The 17,333-nt window shown below is 63.1% G+C and overlaps 1 protein-coding gene across 1 annotated transcript; it reads right to left on the reverse strand.

Annotated features, from left to right (window-relative positions):
- Positions 1-1,451: 1,451 nt before the first annotated feature.
- On the reverse strand, positions 1,452-16,887 carry SLC6A19 (solute carrier family 6 member 19). The gene is made up of 12 exons (XM_077879658.1): positions 16,611-16,887; positions 11,318-11,458; positions 10,665-10,802; positions 9,402-9,583; positions 9,191-9,301; positions 8,846-8,958; positions 7,362-7,490; positions 7,121-7,277; positions 5,363-5,567; positions 5,107-5,266; positions 3,448-3,610; positions 1,452-3,271 (listed from the first exon to the last, which is right to left on the reverse strand). The coding sequence occupies exons 1-12, from the start codon at positions 16,810-16,812 to the stop codon at positions 3,068-3,070; spliced, it is 1,905 nt and encodes a 634-aa protein (XP_077735784.1). The 5' UTR covers positions 16,813-16,887; the 3' UTR covers positions 1,452-3,067.
- Positions 16,888-17,333: the final 446 nt, after the last annotated feature.

Below are 17,333 nucleotides of genomic sequence, written 5' to 3' on the forward strand. Positions count from 1 at the left end.
TGGGGATGCACCAGGACACCCCAGACTGGGGCGCATTGAGTTGTTTTATCAAAAGCATTGACTTTCTCATCAACCTTTTGATTCTGAGACAGTTGTAGACTCACTCGTGGCCGTGAGGAACGTCCTGAGCCAGAACCCACGTATCCTCTCCCCATGTCCCCCGGTGGTGGCCTCTCGCACACATCTTGTCCATGTCACAGCTGCGGTGTTGATGTGGACAGGTCAGTTTGACACATGTCCATCACGGGGAGGATCCCCTGTCCCCTTATGGCCACACCCACCCCTCCTGCACCCCTGCCCGCCTGCCATCAGTTTCCGTTGCTGCCGTTTCGTCATGTCTGGAATGTGAGAGAAGCAGAGTCCCCAGTGTGTGACCTTGGGTGGGCCTGCTTCTCTTGGCGTCCTCCAGGGACCTGTCCGGGGTGCCGAGCCCCAGCTGTGCAGGCGCGCTGTGTGTCACCACGCACACAAGAGCGGCAAGGCCGTGTCCTCGTGCTCACGTGGGATGAGTATCCAGGGAGGGGTCTGTGTGGTGTGATGCGCTGTCTTCATTTCTAAGCGACATTTGTTTCTCAGACGTTGAGTGTAAACCTTCTGGCTGGTGGCATATGTCCCTCTTCTGGGGATGTCCATGCACACTGCAGGAGCTGCTCAGTCCTGCATCCCCAGGCCCCCGTGGTGGCCACACCCAGCCCAGGCCCCCGCCAACACCCATTACCTGCAGGGACACAGCTAAGGGAGTAGGGTGGGGGCCTGTGTTCCAGAGGGGCTCCTGGTGGGGCAGGAGGCAGGGGCAGGGGCAGGGGTGGGAAGGGCTTCTTCTTTTCCTCCCAGTACCCACTGGCACCCTCTGGCAGCAGGTGGACAGCAAGAGACCCTTGGCCACAGGGGAGGGTTGGACTCAGCCAGGGCAGGGGATGTGTGCATGTCCCCTCCGCATGGGGTCCTCCTTCGGTGGGTTGGAGCGTGATGGACTGATGAGTGGACTCAGCTTGGGCCACCCAGAGGGCCTCCTGTACCCATTGACGCCCAGGGGATGCTTCCAGGACAGCCTGGGGCCCCGGAGTGAAATTCCGACTTCCCGGGATGGGGTCTTACACGGGCCCAAACACATGGGTCCTAGACACGGGGGCCCTGGTGGACACACCTCCAGTGATTCTTTCTTGGGTGAGACAGGAATGTGACAAACGGAGGGCAGGGGTGCAGCCCCCAGACCAGCAGACCTGACCTCACCAGGGCACACAGCCCAAGTCCAAGGCCCACCCACCACCTGCTTGTCGTGGGGCCTCAGGCCACGCCCAGAGCTCCTTGGACATGGCAACCTCATGTCACGACTTCTGCAGAGGGAACCCCCCTCCCCCCGACCAGAGCAACAGTCCCACACTGCCCTGAGCCACCAGGGCCCTGCTGTTCACGCGTCCCTCTGCATTTAGACAACATTTAGGCCAAGCCTATGAAACAGTGATTTATTTAGACAAGTACACATTACACCCACAAATACAGCAGGCTTGTGAAACAGGTGCTCATGGGGGACAGAGGGACTGACTGAGCCCCCGGGCCACACACCTCAGGCTCCTCTACACGTGACTGGGAGGGCAACGTGTCCACAGGGTGCCAGTCCTGTTCTGTCTGTGGGGGTGCTTTGGGGAGAGGAGGGCAGAGGCTGTAGTGATGCAGATGGGGGCTCCCGGGCAGGCACACGCCATCATGGCCCTGTGGGGTGCTGGGAGCTCCCTGAGGTCTCTGCAGATCACGTCACCGCAGGATGGAAGGCAGTGGGATGGGGACAGGAAGCCAGGCATCCAAGTAGGGGGGACATTGCTCCAAGACCCACCCTCCACTCAGGTCCTCACCCCTGCCGAGGGGATTCTCAGAAAGTCCAGCTTAACTTAAACTTCCAGATTTTTCCATGGAGAGTGAAGGTGAGGTCATTAAAAAAACCACCCCATGTGCCAAGTGACTTTGGCCGAGATCAGCTGTCAAATCCCAGAAAACAGGCCTTCCCATGATGGGGAGGGAAGAGCAGGTGCCAGCCTTCACTGAGGGGCGCTGAGCTGATGGGCTTCCCTGGCCCTGATGTGCTGGGGACACGTGGCCTGTCCTCCGTGGTGGCTGTGGCCGAGTTACCCTATAACCCATCTTTTCCAGCACTTGGCTAAAAATTCATGCAGTGAATGCCCTGGTGAGAAAACCTGGGTCTGAGTGTTCCCCTATGTGCACGGCTGGGTGCAATGATTAACCGGCCGGCCTCACTGAGCCAGCGTCCTGCCAAGGCCCGGAGCCCTTCCCCGACGGGCAGGCGGACGGACCCCGGAGGGACCCCGCCAACTGTTCCGGAACTCACAGCCCTGGGGCTTGAGAAGAGCGGTCCTCATGGTGGGGTGCCCGTGCCCCGCCTTCCCGTGAGCTACCTGGTCAAGGGTCCATAGCAAGGGGGAGGGGGAGCGGCAAGGAGCCTGGTTCTGAGGGGCCGATGGAGCATCAGGCTCCCGTCTCCCATGGGGCGAGCACCTAGGGCGCGGCCTCCCCAGGCACTGCAGCCTCGAGCGCGTGCTTGGAGCGTGTGTGGGTGCGCAGGACCCAAGCAGGGTTGGCCCTGGATGGCAGCACCTGCCCCACCACATTCGTGACCAGGGCCAGTGAGCGGGCACCAGGCCCTGTGTGGCAGGCATGTGTGCACATGTACAGGTGTGCACACATGGACGCATGGCTGTGTATGCACATATACACACATGTATGCACACACATGCCCAGCACATGTATACAATACACACACATATCATAGCCATGCCCACCATGTACTCGTGCACATGTATACACACATACTGAGACATGACACACACACTTGTGCAATGCACACACGTATGTGCTCACATGTTTGCACATAAATCCACCCACATGCACACATATATATGCATACATGTACACACACATGCATACACACCCACACATATATAGACACACATGTATGCATGCACTTTCACAATATATACACCCGTGTGCACATGTGCACACACCCTCACAGACCCTCCCCGACACCAACAGCTGCACCTGCTGGGCCGGCCGCTCAGTACTTCAGGTCCCCGTTGATGGAGGTCGTGGACGGCCCGCTGACCAGTCCCTGTTGGTCCCCTGACCCCTGGCAGCGGTTCCTGATGAGCTTGTAGATGGCAAAGCCGGGGATGACCAGGCAGGGCACCCCAGCCACGATGACCACCACGGCGTATACCCAGCCCGGGTACGGGACCTTCTGGGATTTGGGAAATTCCTCCTGGGGAGAGGGCAGTGGTGGGAGGCCGTGTGTCCAGCCAGCAGGGTCTCCCTGGGGCAGACGCCCCTCCCCCATGGGTCACCTCTTGGCCCCCCAGGGCACAGGACCCCCGCTGCCCCTTCCTTGCAGCCCCTCCCCCACAGCCCATCCCCCCAGCCCACAGCCCCACAACTCACATAGGAGGGGTCCCAGACGCTGTATATCAGCTCCTCTTTGACCTTGACCACGAAGAAGAACAGGAAGATGACCAGCATGAGCAGCGGGCTGACCACTCTCCACATGACTTGCCAGAAGATGTTGGGCTTGTGGCCAATCATAAACTCGATGTCTCTGTTGAACCTGGACACAGCAGGAAGGAAGCCATCACTGGGGGACAGCGACAGGCCTGTGGTCCCATCGAGGCAGGGTGTCCGGCCTGTCCAGCCCAGACACACCATCTGCAGTGCCACAGCCTCTACAAGAACCCCGTTGGTGCACCAGCAGCCACCTCTGGGGGCCTGCGGGCCCTCTGCTGCCCTGAGGGGCCACTGCCCAGGGCTCCAGCCCATAAACTCGCCACATGGGGTTCTGGGTGGGCATCACGCAGAGCTGGGGTCAGTGCTCCTGGGGACGGAGGGCCCCGACCTGGACAGCTCCATCATCTCCTGCCCATCCGGGCCGGACTGTCTCCTGCACCACAGTCCCCTGTCTGTAGAAGTTGGCATGGAGCATGCAGACCATGGCCATGAGCTGCCCAGGACCACAGAGAACCCAGAGGACACTTGTGGGAAGGTACTGACAGGGATCCCTGGGTGGCACAGTGGTTTGGCGCCTGCCTTTGGCCCAGGGCGCGATCCTGGAGACCCGGGATCAAATCCCACGTCGGGCTCCCGGTGTATGGAGCCTGCTTCTCCCTCTGCCTGTGTCTCTGCCTCTCTCTCTCTCTGTGTGACTATCATAAATAAATAAAAATTAAAAAAAAAAAGAAGCATGAGGAGTCTAAAAAACCATCATTTAAAAAAAAAAAAAAAAAGGAAGGTACTGACACCCAGGCCTTGTCCGCAGGCTGGACCCAGCAGGGCCAGAGAAGGCTGTGGTGTGCCCTATGCCCAGGACTTGTCCTCCCTGTAGCACGTGGCATGATATCCCCACCAGCGTCTGGCTTCAAACTGTCCCGGGGTGGTCACAGATGGCCGAGCCCTCATTGGGACAGTCACAGGCCCGCATCAGAACTGGTGGCTTGGTGTACAGCAACTGTCTTTCTCCATGTAGCTGGCGTGGCGACAGCTGGTCTGCAAGGGCTCCTTGCTCCCACCGCCCCCAGCTTGCAGTGTGCTGCAGAGACCTGCACTCATGCAGGGAGCTCTTGCGGGTCCGGAGGAGGCATCCCAAGTCAGCGCTCCTCCAAGGGCTGGTGCGTGTTTCACGGTGACAGACGCAGGCAGGAGGTGTCTGAGGCCCTGGGAGCCCAGCCCAGCTCCCAGCGAGAGCCCAGGGGCCAGGTTTCACGTCCACATGGCGCAGCTTTGCTTCTGACACTTGGGTTATGAATGTTTTAAATCACGTGGTCAGACCCAAGGGTCTGTGTTTTCCTTTGTGGTTGCTGTTTCCTCTCCTCCCACCCCCAGATTTCACAGCCCGCAAGTGCTCATCTCTGCAGGGTCTGGAAGCTTCTGGAAGCTGGGGGGAGCGCCGTGTGGATTGCTCTGGCATCTGGTGGGCATCGGTCTGCGGCGCGTCTGCTCCGCCCTCAGCCCCGTTCAGCCCTGCACCACGGTGCACCTGCCTCACCCTGCCCCAGGTGCGGCCCCACTCACCCTGGCGGGAGCCTCCTGCCACCATGGCCTCCCTCCTACCTGTCAATGCCGTACACGTAGACGACCGCAAACATCTCGCAGAAGGCGATGATGAGCAGGGGGATGGAGCCGGCGTAGCTGTCCAGCAGGGACAGCCAGTACTGGCCAGAGTTCAGCGTGAAGATGAAGGCGATCAGGTAGGTCCCCAGGCAGATGAGGCCTGCGGGTCAGAGAACACGGCCGCTGCCCAGCCAGGCCCTGCGTCCCCACCGTAGCCACACCCGGAGGCGGTCCTCGCGGCCCTGGCCCCACACACCTGTGAGCAGCTCTTTGGGCCACTTTTTAGGGATGATCTTGAGGTCCTGCAGGGGCACGACCACGCCCTCCATGTTCCCAAACATTGACGACAGGCCGAGGCAGAAGAGCATGATGAAGAAGAGAACGGACCACAGCGGCGACACGGGCATCCTGGTGATGGCCTCTGTGAAGACGATGAAGGCCAGCCCCGTGCCCTCCACACCCTGCAGGGTTGCAGGAAGGTGCGTCACAAGGGCACACGTCCCCGAGGGCCCGCTCCTTCCCCACCCCTCACTGGGCGCCACCCCCTCCCCCGCCGAACCCCGACCCTGCAAGGACAGCGCCGAGCTGAGCCATTTGAGGAAATAACCAGAATTCTCTGTTAGGCTCGACTGTATTTTTAAAAGCTGAACTGGTTTGACAGCCAGGAAGTGGATCTCACTGTTGGGGGGCAGTCGGAGCCCCAAGCTGCCCAGACAGACATGCAACAGACAGGGACATCGTCTGCTCGCTGACGGCTGGGCTCGGAGCTCAGGGTGACCCCAGCGAGGCCTGAGCCAGTGCCCGGAGTGGAGGCCCCGGACCTGAGCCCAGTGGGCCCGCCAGAGCGGCCGCGGGGGGATGTGTGCTCCCACGGGCTGGCAGCTACAGAGGCACCAGGTGGGCAGGGTCGGCGGGGCCTCGGCTGTAGCCCCTCCCTTCCACTGTTCCCGCCACTGGGCTGAGGGGCTAAGTCAGGGCGCCCAGGCCCAGCGCTCCCTGTGGGGCATCAGCCCCAGTCCCGGGGACCCCCTCAGAAGTCAGGGATCCCAAAGCAACGTCACAGCATTTACAGGAGTTTGCGGGGAGATGGGCTCTGCCTTCTGCACACAAACGCCTCCCGGGGGGGCAGTGAGAGAGCAAGGAATTTAAGAGGAGGCTGTCGTGAACGGCAGCAGTGCATCGGCGCGTCCACACAGAGGAGCTGCACATGCCCACGTGGACGGAGGAGGAGCGAGAGGGGCACCTTGTGGTGACCAGGCGGGGCCGGCCAACCCAGGGACACAAACTCTCCATTTGCTGGTGGCAGAAGCGCCTGCCTGGTGACCTGGGACATGCCCTGCGTGCCTGACCCTCCGTTAGCTCGCTTCCAGAAGAGCAGGAATTCTGGGGCCACCCTGCCCCTTGTCCTGCGCTGCACCATGGGGGACAGACTGGGCAAGGGGACCCTCTGGTGCCCCTGCTCTGTTGGCGGGGCTCGCTCTCTGCACACCTCACTCCTGCGGGGCCAGGTACCACATGTCCTTGGGCCACCGTGCCCGGCCCTGAAAACGTGCAACTTGTCCTCTCCAAATATTGCATGGCTCCAAATAAGAAAAGTGCAAGATGAACATTAGTAGATGTCGGCCGTAAATCTTAACAGGAGGCAACATCTCTGATCGTGACACTTGGCATTCAGAAATGTCCGTGCAACAGAGGACGATTTGCAGCTACATGGTGACCTGCACCATGGCAGCTGAGAAATGTCTGCCAGCCTGACATAATGCGTGCCAGCATGGCGACACGAGGTTGAGGGCATGGCTCTGATGACTTGGGGGAGTTACAGCAAACATGGACGTGGGGGCGTTTGCATGCGTTTGACACGAGGCTCTGCAGCGCCTGGAACCCCCAGTGGGCACAGAGGGGCCAGGCCCATCAGAACTCAGCTTGCAGGGAAGCTTGGGGCCCACCCAGTGGAGTCCTTCACCTCTCCCCCCGCCTACTCCTGAATCACAAGAGCGCCACCCAAAGGACCGACCTCTGAGAGGAACGTGTTAATGTCGCAGGTCTGGAAGCTCAGCTTTGCAAAGGCCTCGGGGTAGGTGTTGTTGTACCAACGCTGCACCTCTGCGAAGTTCTCCTGTGTCACGTTGCCCTCAGGCAGGTCAAACCCATTGATGAGCGTCAGGATGTTCCTGGGAAGACAGGGGGGCTGGCTGCAGGCCTGGTGGACTCGCCGGAGGTGACATGCAAGCTCCCAAGGCAGGCAGGCCACCTACATGCTGAAGCAGTCGTCGAAGCGCTCGGTGGCACGGAAGCCGATGATGGAGTAGACCACGGTGGCCGCGTACACTGACGTGAAGCCGTTGATGATGGACACGATCAACGAGTCCATCTCACAGTTATTGCTGCCGCGAGAGTGGCATCCAGTCACCGCTGGCCAGGGCCGCCCACCGGGCCCAAGTCAGCACCCTGCGAGGCCAGGCAAGGGGCACCCCTGCAAGGCCGGGCACGGGGCTCCAGCGGCTCAGCCAGGAGGTCACAGCCATGGGGGATGCAGCAGGCCCACGGCCCGCCCCGCTCCGCCCTTCCCATCACTTCCCCAGGCCCCTGCTGTGCTGGCCCTGGAGACCCTGAGTCCAGCCCCCGCTCCCCCGGGCGTGAGGCTTCGAGGAGGCAGGCCAAGTCAGGACCCCCCATCTCCACCTGGACCTCCACCTCCACCCACCCCGCCACCCTGCCTGCTGAGGCCAACATCCCCTTTCCCGATGCTTCCGGTGGCTGGCATGAGAAAGTGGGAGGACAACAGGTGTTGGCAGGGGTGTGGAGGGAATGGGCCTGCTGCAGGGCTGGGGGGACATGAAATGGGGTGGCTTCTGTGGAAAGTGCCTCCTCAAGCCCCTAACCCCATAGCAGCCCTGCCCCGTCACCCGGGCGCAGGGAAGGCAGGTCCGCACCAGAGCTCGGACACTAATGTTCATGGCGACGTGTGCGCAGAATGTGGAAACAGCTCACATGTCTGTCATGGAAGGACGCGGTGCGGCCCGTCCACACCCAGATATTGCTCGGCCCGTCACAAGCTGCGGCAGGGTGGGGGCGAGGGATCCCGTGGGACGGCGGTGTGGGCTGGGCCCAGAGCTGGCGCCAGCCCCCCGGGCAGGCAGCAGCACCACCAGCTGGCGTGCACTCAGCAGGCAGTGGCCACAGGTGGAAGCACCTGCCTCCAGGTCCATCCTGGGCTGCCTCCCGTCCCTGCTCCCCCCAGCACCACGGCCAGAGGATGAGCCCCCATCTGGCCCTGCACCCTCCACGTCTGCGCACACGGCTCATTTGTCTCTCTGCTGGACCACAGTCCTGGTGCATTGGGTGGGAAACGAGGAGGCACCCCCTTAACGCTTGTGGAGATGAAATGCTGCCAACTCTATGCGCGGAGGCCCTGGCCCCTTCCATGTGGGTGTCGGTTGGGGGGGGCCGACAGGGCTGGTACTTCTGGGGTCCTGGGTGCCGGGGTGCCACGGGGGGTGGGTGGGGTGGGGGGTGAGCAGCAGGGCTCACTCTCGCTGGGGTGGAGGTGCCCGGGACAGGCCAGGTTGTAAATGGGTCTCCCTGGGGGTGGGAGGCTCGTGAAAGCCCCCCCGAAGCATCACCCCACCTCTTTGCGCCCATTAGCAGGGCCACCCATCATCCATCCACCCCTCGTGCCTTCCCATCATCCATCCACCCCTCGCGGTAGGGAGGCTGAGGCACGTGGCGTCACACTCACTGCACGGAGTTGTAGCTGGAGAAGGAGATGAGGCCCCCGAAGGCCAGTGAGAAGGAGTAGAAGACCTGGGCCCCTGCGTCCAGCCAGGTGACCGGGTTGGCCAACTCCGTGACCTGCAGCCAGACAGAGACCTCAGCAGCGCTGTCTAGGACGGGGGTGGGGGGGGGGGACACACAGCCTGGTGACGGCCGCTGACGCATGTCCTGGTGTTGGCCACCCTCTGTGCACATGGCCACAGTCCAGCCAGCAGGTCGGGTGCGCAGACTCCCAGGGGCCCAGGGCTGGCCGTCCCCTACCTGGCCTCCCCCGTGCCCTCCCACCCCGGGGCGACCTCGGGAGACTCACGTTGGGCGTGAAGAGGAACACGATGCCATTGGTGGCTCCCTTCAGCGTCAGGCCCCGGATGAGGAAGATGGTTAGGACGATGTAGGGCAGCGTCGAGGTGATGTACACGGCCTGTGGACACAGCGGGTGTGGGACCAGGGGCAGGCGGGGTCGTGCCCCTCACAGCTGGCTGAGGGCCCGGCGGCCCGGGTACTGCCACCCCCGCCAGCACCTTCCCGGTGGTCTCAATGCCGCGAATGGTGCACACGTAGAGGACGCTCCAGGCACAGGTGAGACAGAGCAGGATCCACCACTGTATAGAGCCGGAGTCGCTGATGGAGGTTGAGATGTTGAGGGTCTCCCGGTACCAGAAGTAGTCCACGGAGGAGCTGCGGGCACACTCGTCCACGTAGCCTGCAGGTGGGCATCCGCACACGTCAGATTGGGTCGCACAGTGAGCAAGGTGGGGGAACGAGAGCCCGGGGCCCAAGCCACAGGACACACGGGCTGTGCTTTTGACACGTCGACAACAGGGATGTGGTGCACGTACATGTGTGTGCACACACATGCTCGTGCACAGCTGCACCTGTGCACACACACATGCACATAAGCATGCCCACACACGGTGCACATGCACATGAATATGAGTGTACCTGCACACAAACATGACTCAAGTGCACCTGCATACCCACACACTGTGTACAGGTGGGGCATGCACCCCAGGCCTCGACTGCCTGCCTTCTTCCTCTTGCCCCTGCCACAGTTCTCACAAGGGACCCCAGACTTAGCGGGGGCCCACTCCCACCCCCAGGAATGGTGTTCAACCTCCCGTGTCCTCCTCATGTGGGCCCTGGGGCCCTGGGAGCCCTTCCAGGCAGCCTGACACCCTGCCAAGGGGAAGCAGTCTAGTCCTGACAGGCCCCCATGCCGTCCTCAGAGAGGGGGTGGTGCCCCGAATGGTCCCCAAGGGCAGAGGGCTCTGTCCCCTGCTGACCTCGAGGGGCCCATGTGGCCGGCCCTGACGCCGGCACCTCTGGGGGGATCCTGCAGCAAACCACACTGGCCACTCTGCTGTTGGACCGTCACCGACACCACATCCACGCCCTGATGCCCAGCCAAGCAGAGGGTGAGGAAGGCAGGGGGTGCGCGGGGAGCAGGATGCTGCCCCAGAGGGTCAGGAGCAGCTCCCCAGAAGCCCTGCACAGGACCTGGAGGCCCAGCGGGTGGGGCCCCCTCCCCTTCCCCTCCCTCTCCGGCCGTCAGTAGCACCGGGCGGCCACCGTCCTGGGAGGGAAGCCAGCATCTCTAAGGGCTTTCCGCCCTCACTGTGACTGCTTTTAATGCCCTGTTGTCTCATCTGTGCTGTTTTCTCCAAACCCGAGCTACCGTCATCCGGAATTTGGAAAATCAGAGGGCAGCTATCTGTGGACAGTCAGCCCGCACAGCCCGTGTGGATCCCTAGCCCCCCCGGCCCCCGGCCGCGCCAAGGCCTCACCTGTCCGGTTGGCATTGAGCGGGCACTCACTCCAGGGCAGAGGGTCCTCAAAGGAGTTGAAGAAATACCACATGACCCAGGCGATGATGGTGTTGTAGTAGAGGCCCACCATGAAGGACACAAACATGGAGGCGATGCCTGGGGGAGCCAGACCGTCACTGCTCAGGACTGGGGGACACTGCTGAGGCGAGGGGTCAGCTCTGGGGTGAGGGGGTCAGTGCGGGGGAAGGGTCAGCTCTGGGGTGAGGGGGACACTGCTGAGGTGAGGGGTCAGCTCTGGGGTGAGGGGGTCAGTGCGGGGGAGGGGTCAACACTGGAAGGAACCTCAGTGGTCAGTGCCCCTCCTGGTCTGTCTGGAGCAGGGGTCCTGCTCTCCCCGTGTGTCTATGCCCTCCCATCCACCGGGCACCTGGGACTCAGGACCGCCTCTGCTGCCCTGCAGGTCCCTGGTGGCTGGCAGTGACCGGGCCTGGACCAGCGGCCTATGGTCCCTGAGATCCTAAGAAAGGGCTCGCACAGGCCTGGGGGGTAGAGCCCTGGGCCCCATCCCTGGCTGAACTCAGGCAGAGAGAACAGAGAAGGAAGGAGGGGGCGCTTGCTGGCTGCCCTGGCAACCCTGGCAACCCAGGCTCCCGCCAGGTTAGGACACGCACCTACACCCTTCAGGGCCGGGTGGATGGAGCTCCAGACGCCCACGCTCCCCTTCCGCAGCCTCTGCCCGATGGCGAACTCCAGGTGCAGCAGGGGGATGCCCTCCACGACCAGCAGGATGAGGAACGGAATCATAAAGGCCCCTGCGTGGGAAGATGGCAGTTGTGTGGACAGGGGACAGCACCCGGGAGGGCAAAAGCCACCTCTGGGGACACAGGTGTTTGTCGAAACACTCGCAGAATGGTGGCACCAGCTGTGCTGACCTCACCACGGAGGAGGCCCTGATGGCTACAGGCACCATTTCACATGGAGCTGCCCTGCACCGAGCCCCAACGGTGGCATCCGTGTGTCGTGCACAGCAGCTCTTGGGAATTAGCGGAGGTGTCCCTGTGCCGGGCAGAGTACAGGGGGCAGGACGGCCTCCATTCGGAGGTCTGGAAGGGTCATAGGGGAGGGGTCACGGGAGCCCGGGGTCCAGAGGCCGTCCAGGTCGTGCACCAGGGTCTGTCCACCTGAGCCTTGGGAAGCCAGCCAGGACGCACTGAGAAGGACCTCTCATGGCCCTGGCCAGGGACCGTGAGCACACGACAGGATGTGGGGACCGCCCCCGGGGCCGTGGGACAGGCTTCACCATCAGCGCGGGGTCACCAGGACCCTGGTGGTATCACGGGCCCTCCTGGCTTCAGGGCCACCAGGAAACCAAGGAGGCTCTCCGGGCGCGGCCGTGCAGCACAGTGCCGAGCGTGACCCCGCAGAGGTTCCAGGAGGCTGGGAGCGCGGGGCCAGGATGCAGCCCTGCTGCCGAGACCTGACACGCTTACTGCCTCAGGACCGACGGGTGGATCTGGGTGCCCATGTGCTGGCCGTGGGCGCTGGCTCCCTGGACCCCCGTGGGCCGAGACCACTGACCTGGGATGCTTTCTCGCCGGGTGCCCCTCGGGCCCTGCTGATGGGGTGAGGGCCAGCTGTGAGCCTGCGGGGTGCCAGTACCTGCCCTTCTGCCCACTGCTCCTCACCCTGCTGGGCCAGGGGTCTGCCCACAAGGGCCACACAGCCCAGCCCAGCCCACTCTGAACCCCATTCCCTGCCCCTGGGCCCTTTCTCCCCCTGTTCTCCCAGCCCCTGGCCCGGAGCCACACCGTCTCCTCCTCCTTCACTTCCACCCCGTCCCTCCCACGCCCACACCTCCACGGGCGACCATCATGTCCGTGTGTGCCGCTCTTCGGATCAGGGGGGCTCAGACCCTGGTCTAGAGGTCGGGGTGGGGATCAGGAGGGGGCGCTGCAGGTGCAGGTGTGTGCATGTGTCCAGGCACAGGGGTCTGAGTGTCCGTGTGTACATGTGCATGGGTACGTGTGCCTGTACGGGTATGTCTGTGCGAGCATCCCTGGGTGTGTGACTATGTGTGTGTGTGTGTGAGCATGAGAACAAAAGCCCTCTCTTTTCCGTCCCTCCATGTGTCCTCCTGCCTCTCTGTCTGTGGGGTTTTCCAGGGATAGGCTCTGGAGGCTGGGGTCAGTGTTCAGGAATGCACAGGGTGTGGTGTGAGGGGGTGTGAAGCTGGAGTGACCGTGACAGGAGAGCAAGCTCGGGTACCAGGGAAGAAAGAGCCACCAGCCAGAGTCTCTGGGGGTGGGGGTGCAGCCCGGGCCCCTCCATCCCACCGGCACCTGCTCACTGAGTCACCGTGTCAGCGAGGAATGTGGAAGTGAGAAAAGACTTGCCTCCCTAATCTCCTTCAGGGCTGGATTTGAAAACTTTTGAGCAAAACCACCAAGAAAACAAGTCCATTCTGGCACAGACTTTGCAAACATCCTTCAATTGCATCCCCTTTCCTCGTGATACCAGGCTCCGTCTCCAGCAGGAGACTCCTATTCATGCTCTGAAACCCCACCTGGGCAGCCCCTCTTTGGGGAAGCGTCTGCACTGCCTGTGCTCCTGGCACCCTGGCTCACATGAGCTCCTCCGCGCCACCAGGCCAGTGGGTCCCTGTGAGTCAGGCTCAGCCTCAGGGAGCAGCGGTGCCATGAGGGCCACACAGGAACCAGGACAACCCCCAGAGTGAGTCCCAGCCGTGGGGGCGGGTGGGTCCACCCAAGCCAACGGGACCTCGGCCCCTTGTCCTTCCCAGGGAGGAGCGTGTTCTCAAGCAACACCAAGTGCTCTTTGCAGATCAAGGCCCAGGAACGCCCGACTTTCTTTCTAAAACCCGGAGACTCCCTCCCACGGGTAGAGGTGCAGGAAGCGGGGAAGGAGGAAGGAGCGTGGCCAGCAGGTACCGTGGCGCCTGGATGTGGTTCCAAAGGTCCCAGGAGACGGGCCTCCCGCGACTGCCCAGGCGCCGGCACCGGTGCACACACACGCGGAGGCAGAAGGGGGGCGGGAGGGGAGGACGGCGCCCGCGGGACACAGGCCCGGAGGCCCGCGACGGTCCGTTCTCTCTGAGGGGCTGGGAAGCAGGGCAGGGTGCACAGGCCTTCTGCCCGCAAAGCGGGTTCCCGGCCAGACAAGTATCCGCGAGGCTCCGCAGACTCCCGGGAACCCTAACTGTGTTAATAGGGGGCGGGCGTATCACAAAGCCTCGGTGGGCTGCGCGGGCGGGTTGGGTTTTGGGTTGCTGGATCCGGAACTGGTCTCTGGGCTTGCGTGTGGGACAAGGAGCACACGTGCTGTGGGGCCGGCCTCCCGGGGCACATGCCACCTTCCCCAGATGCCCGCTGCTGGGCCTGGTCCCTCCACAGCCCCTTTCCTCAGTTCCCTAAAAGCAGGTGAGGACGACTGCCCACCCCCCAGCCCAGGGCCTTCCCACCTCCTGCCTGCCGTCCAGACCAGACAGGACAGTGGTGAGACTCCCACGCCAAGGAGAAGTCGCCCAGATGCTGCAGAGCCATCTTGTATATGGACAAACTGCCCCCGCTGGGCCTGGGCCACCCGCTGTCCTCCCTTCAAGCTGCTTCTCTGGTCTGAGGGGTCCCAGTCCGCACACGGAGGGCCCCACCGTGCCGGCAGGGGTGGCCAGAGGAGACACCCAGGGGCAGGGACGGCTTGTCCGGGGTCTGGAGGTCATGACCCCAGGAGTGGAGCCACCTGGGACCCACGTTCCTGAGGGCCCTCCTTGTCAGGGGCCTGCACCCTCGACCCACACCCAGGCCCCTTTGAGGCCTGGAAGGCTCTGCCCACATGACCCTTGCCACCTCTTCCCCAACCCTGGGGCATACCCAGCCCACAGGCACACCCGTCAGCAGGGGAGACAGGGATCCCACACACAGGCCTGTGCAGCAGCAAGGATGGGGCCTCGGGGGCGGGGGGTGTGTGCCTGGAGCTCATTGCCCATTGGCTGTCATACTTAAGGCTGCAAGTGTGTAGATCTGTGGCAGGCCGGCCACCCGGAGCCTGCCCTCTGCAAGGGGGTGGGGACCCAGACACGGCCCCAGGGAGCCAGTGCGGAGCCACCATGGCCAAGGCATGGAAGGACAATGTTATCTGAGCTCACAGGGAAGAACCTCCCAAAGCGAAGTGGCCGGGAGATGCGCCCAGAAAGCCTGTGGCCAGGTGGTGGGAGTTTGGGAGAAGGGATGGGGCAAATCCTAACGCCAGCTTGGGGTCCTCTGGTTCACCTGTCCCCGCCCATCATCCCCTGCCTAGGACCACACCCTAGGTTTCCTCCCAAATCAGAAGGACCTCCTGCGTCCCTTCCCTATTCCCACCCTATTCCCACTGCCATCCCCTCCCCTCCCCTCCCATTCCTCCCAGGAACTCTCAGGCTCTGCTGACAGGGTGGAGCCTCCCGGCAGAGACGCAGCTGTCCTCTCGAGGACAGTCCCATCAGTCCACAGTGTCTGGGGGCAAGGTTCCCCCACTGCCTCCTTGGATTCGTAGCGAGTGTGGCTGCACCTGAAAGCCCCCATTCCTCACGGTGAGTTCTGTGAGGGGCCCCATGGCCTCTGGTCTAGGGTTTACCTGGCCAACTGCCCTGGTCAGTAGCACTGAAGACTTTAAAGTCCCTCTCAGCATGGTCCTGGGCAATCCTGGGGGCTCCACTGGTGCCTCTTGCCCTCCGCTCAGGGGACCAGCATCTGCTCTCCACCCACCAAGTGGGTCCATCCCTAGTGGCCCCTGGGGCCATGCAGAGCACCAGGATGCCAACGCAGGGGTGCAGCTGGCCCCTAGCCCAGCCAGCAGGCTTTGCCCACCCCTGGGGTAGAGAGCATGTCTGCCCTGGGCAGAGCTCCCAGTTGGAACTGAGCAGGGGTAGAGGGGGCAGGGAGAGGCTGGGACCCTCCCCTAGGACTACAGAAGGAAGGGGCGGCTGAGGGCAGACTCATGGACATCAGGGGCTCCAGTGCTGGAGACCCTCCTCCACCCCACGCCCCCCAGCTTCCAGGAACGCAGGTGGGACCAGGGGCTTGCAAGGCCCTGCTTCCCAGACTGGGGAGATCAAGCCCTGGGAAATTCAGGACTGGCAATTTGACCCAGAAACAAGCGTTTCTGCTTTTCCTTGAGGACACTTTTATACCACGAAGCCCAGGTGAGGCTGCAGGTCCCTCGGACTCAGAAGGAGAATGACCCCTTGTCACTCACATCCCTGGAGTGCCTGCCCCTCTGCAGAGCCCACCCTGCTCCAGGTGGCTGCACCCCTCCCCCCCGGGACACGTGGGGGCTCCATCCCCGTAGCCCATGGGCACTGGGAGGGTGAGTGGGGGGACGAGGCCACTGGGCAGAGACCCAGCAGCACTGGGGGACCTGCAGACGGGGACGGGGGCTCGACCTGTGGAAGAGGGGAGACCCTTGGGTTGGGCGTGAGGCCCTTGGAGGCCTCTGGAGGGGGCAGGGTGGGCTGAGGCCAGGGCGCCCTTCTGTGGGTCGCCCGCTGCTATGCAGCCCCTTCCTCTGACCACACAGGAATGTGGTGCCCGCCTCTGGGCTTAGGACCTGGCTGAAGCACAGGGAGGGCCTCGTGGTGGACCTGAGGAGGGCTGGGCTCACGGTCTCTGCCACGGCTCCATCCAAAGGAGTGGCCGGCTCTTCTCGGACCCCCACACCCGAGCGGGCTCCCCAACGCTTGGACACTTGGATGCGGGTGTCAGGGCAGCACACATCTGTCCCCACACGCCACAAGCAGGAGCAGTGCCATGTAGGGGCCTGAACTACATCCAGCCCTGCCCCCGGTGCAGACGTGGAGGCTTGGGGTGCTCCGAGGGAAGGCACCAACATGTGCACCAGGAGTGATGGGGCCCGGGGGGGGGGGGGTCTTGCGCACCCAAGCCCCAGCCTGCCTTCCACGCCGCAGCCTACCTCCACCATGGCTCTGGCACAGGTAGGGGAAGCGCCACACGTTGCCCAGGCCCACGCAGAAGCCCACGCAGGTGAGCATGTACTGAGCCTTGTTGTCCCACTTGGGCCGGGAGCTGGCCTCTTCCTTCTCGATGTTTTCTAGCTGGTCCAGGGATGGGATCCGGTCCTCCAGGCCGGGATTGGGCAGCACGAGCCTCACCATGGTGGTCGCCAGGCAGGTCCCTCACAGCAGAGGCAGGCCAGGAACCAGAGGGTGAGTGACCACGGGCCCAGAGCCCCAGCACTTTATAGGGAACCTTTGGCACCTTGCCCCAGGCACCTGGCGTCAGCAGATCTGGAGGCGAGTCCGCCCCAACTGTTAATGCCTTATCTGCAGAGGCGCCGCAGACCCTCAGAGGCTGCTCCGCAGGCGCTGGCCAGCCCCTCCCGCTGAGCAAACGCCATGTCGGCCAGCTCCCACCCCCGAGGGTGCTCCCAGGCCAGACCCCCCACCCCTGCTCTGATAGCCCTGCCCTGCTCTGCAGGACACTGCTCCTCCCTAGACCCTTGGATGCTCAGCTCACTGTCCCCCCTCCCAGCACATGGGGCCCAGGAGCAGCCCCGACCCCAGTCCCAGGTGGGGGCTGATAGCCCACTGCCCCCCTCACGCCAGCCCTGGAGCTGCCTGGACCCCGCCTGGCCCACGCTATAGGCTCTAAATAGCCCCCCAGAGCGGCTTGAGTC

Source organism: Canis aureus, chromosome 31 (genome assembly GCF_053574225.1).
Source record: "Canis aureus isolate CA01 chromosome 31, VMU_Caureus_v.1.0, whole genome shotgun sequence".
Taxonomy (NCBI): domain Eukaryota; kingdom Metazoa; phylum Chordata; class Mammalia; order Carnivora; family Canidae; genus Canis; species Canis aureus.

What these genes read in the sequence shown, in the direction of transcription:
- SLC6A19 (XM_077879658.1), bottom strand. Translation starts at nt 16,812, where the DNA reads ATGGTGAGGCTCGTGCTGCCCAATCCCGGCCTGGAGGACCGGATCCCA. An exon ending in GCTCAATGCCAACCGGACAG is followed by an intron (nt 9,584 to 10,664) that starts GTGAGGCCTTGG and finishes GCCCACCTGCAG; the next exon opens with GCTACGTGGACGAGTGTGCC. An exon ending in TCCAGCTACAACTCCGTGCA is followed by an intron (nt 7,491 to 8,845) that starts GTGAGTGTGACG and finishes CTCTCGCGGCAG; the next exon opens with CAATAACTGTGAGATGGACT.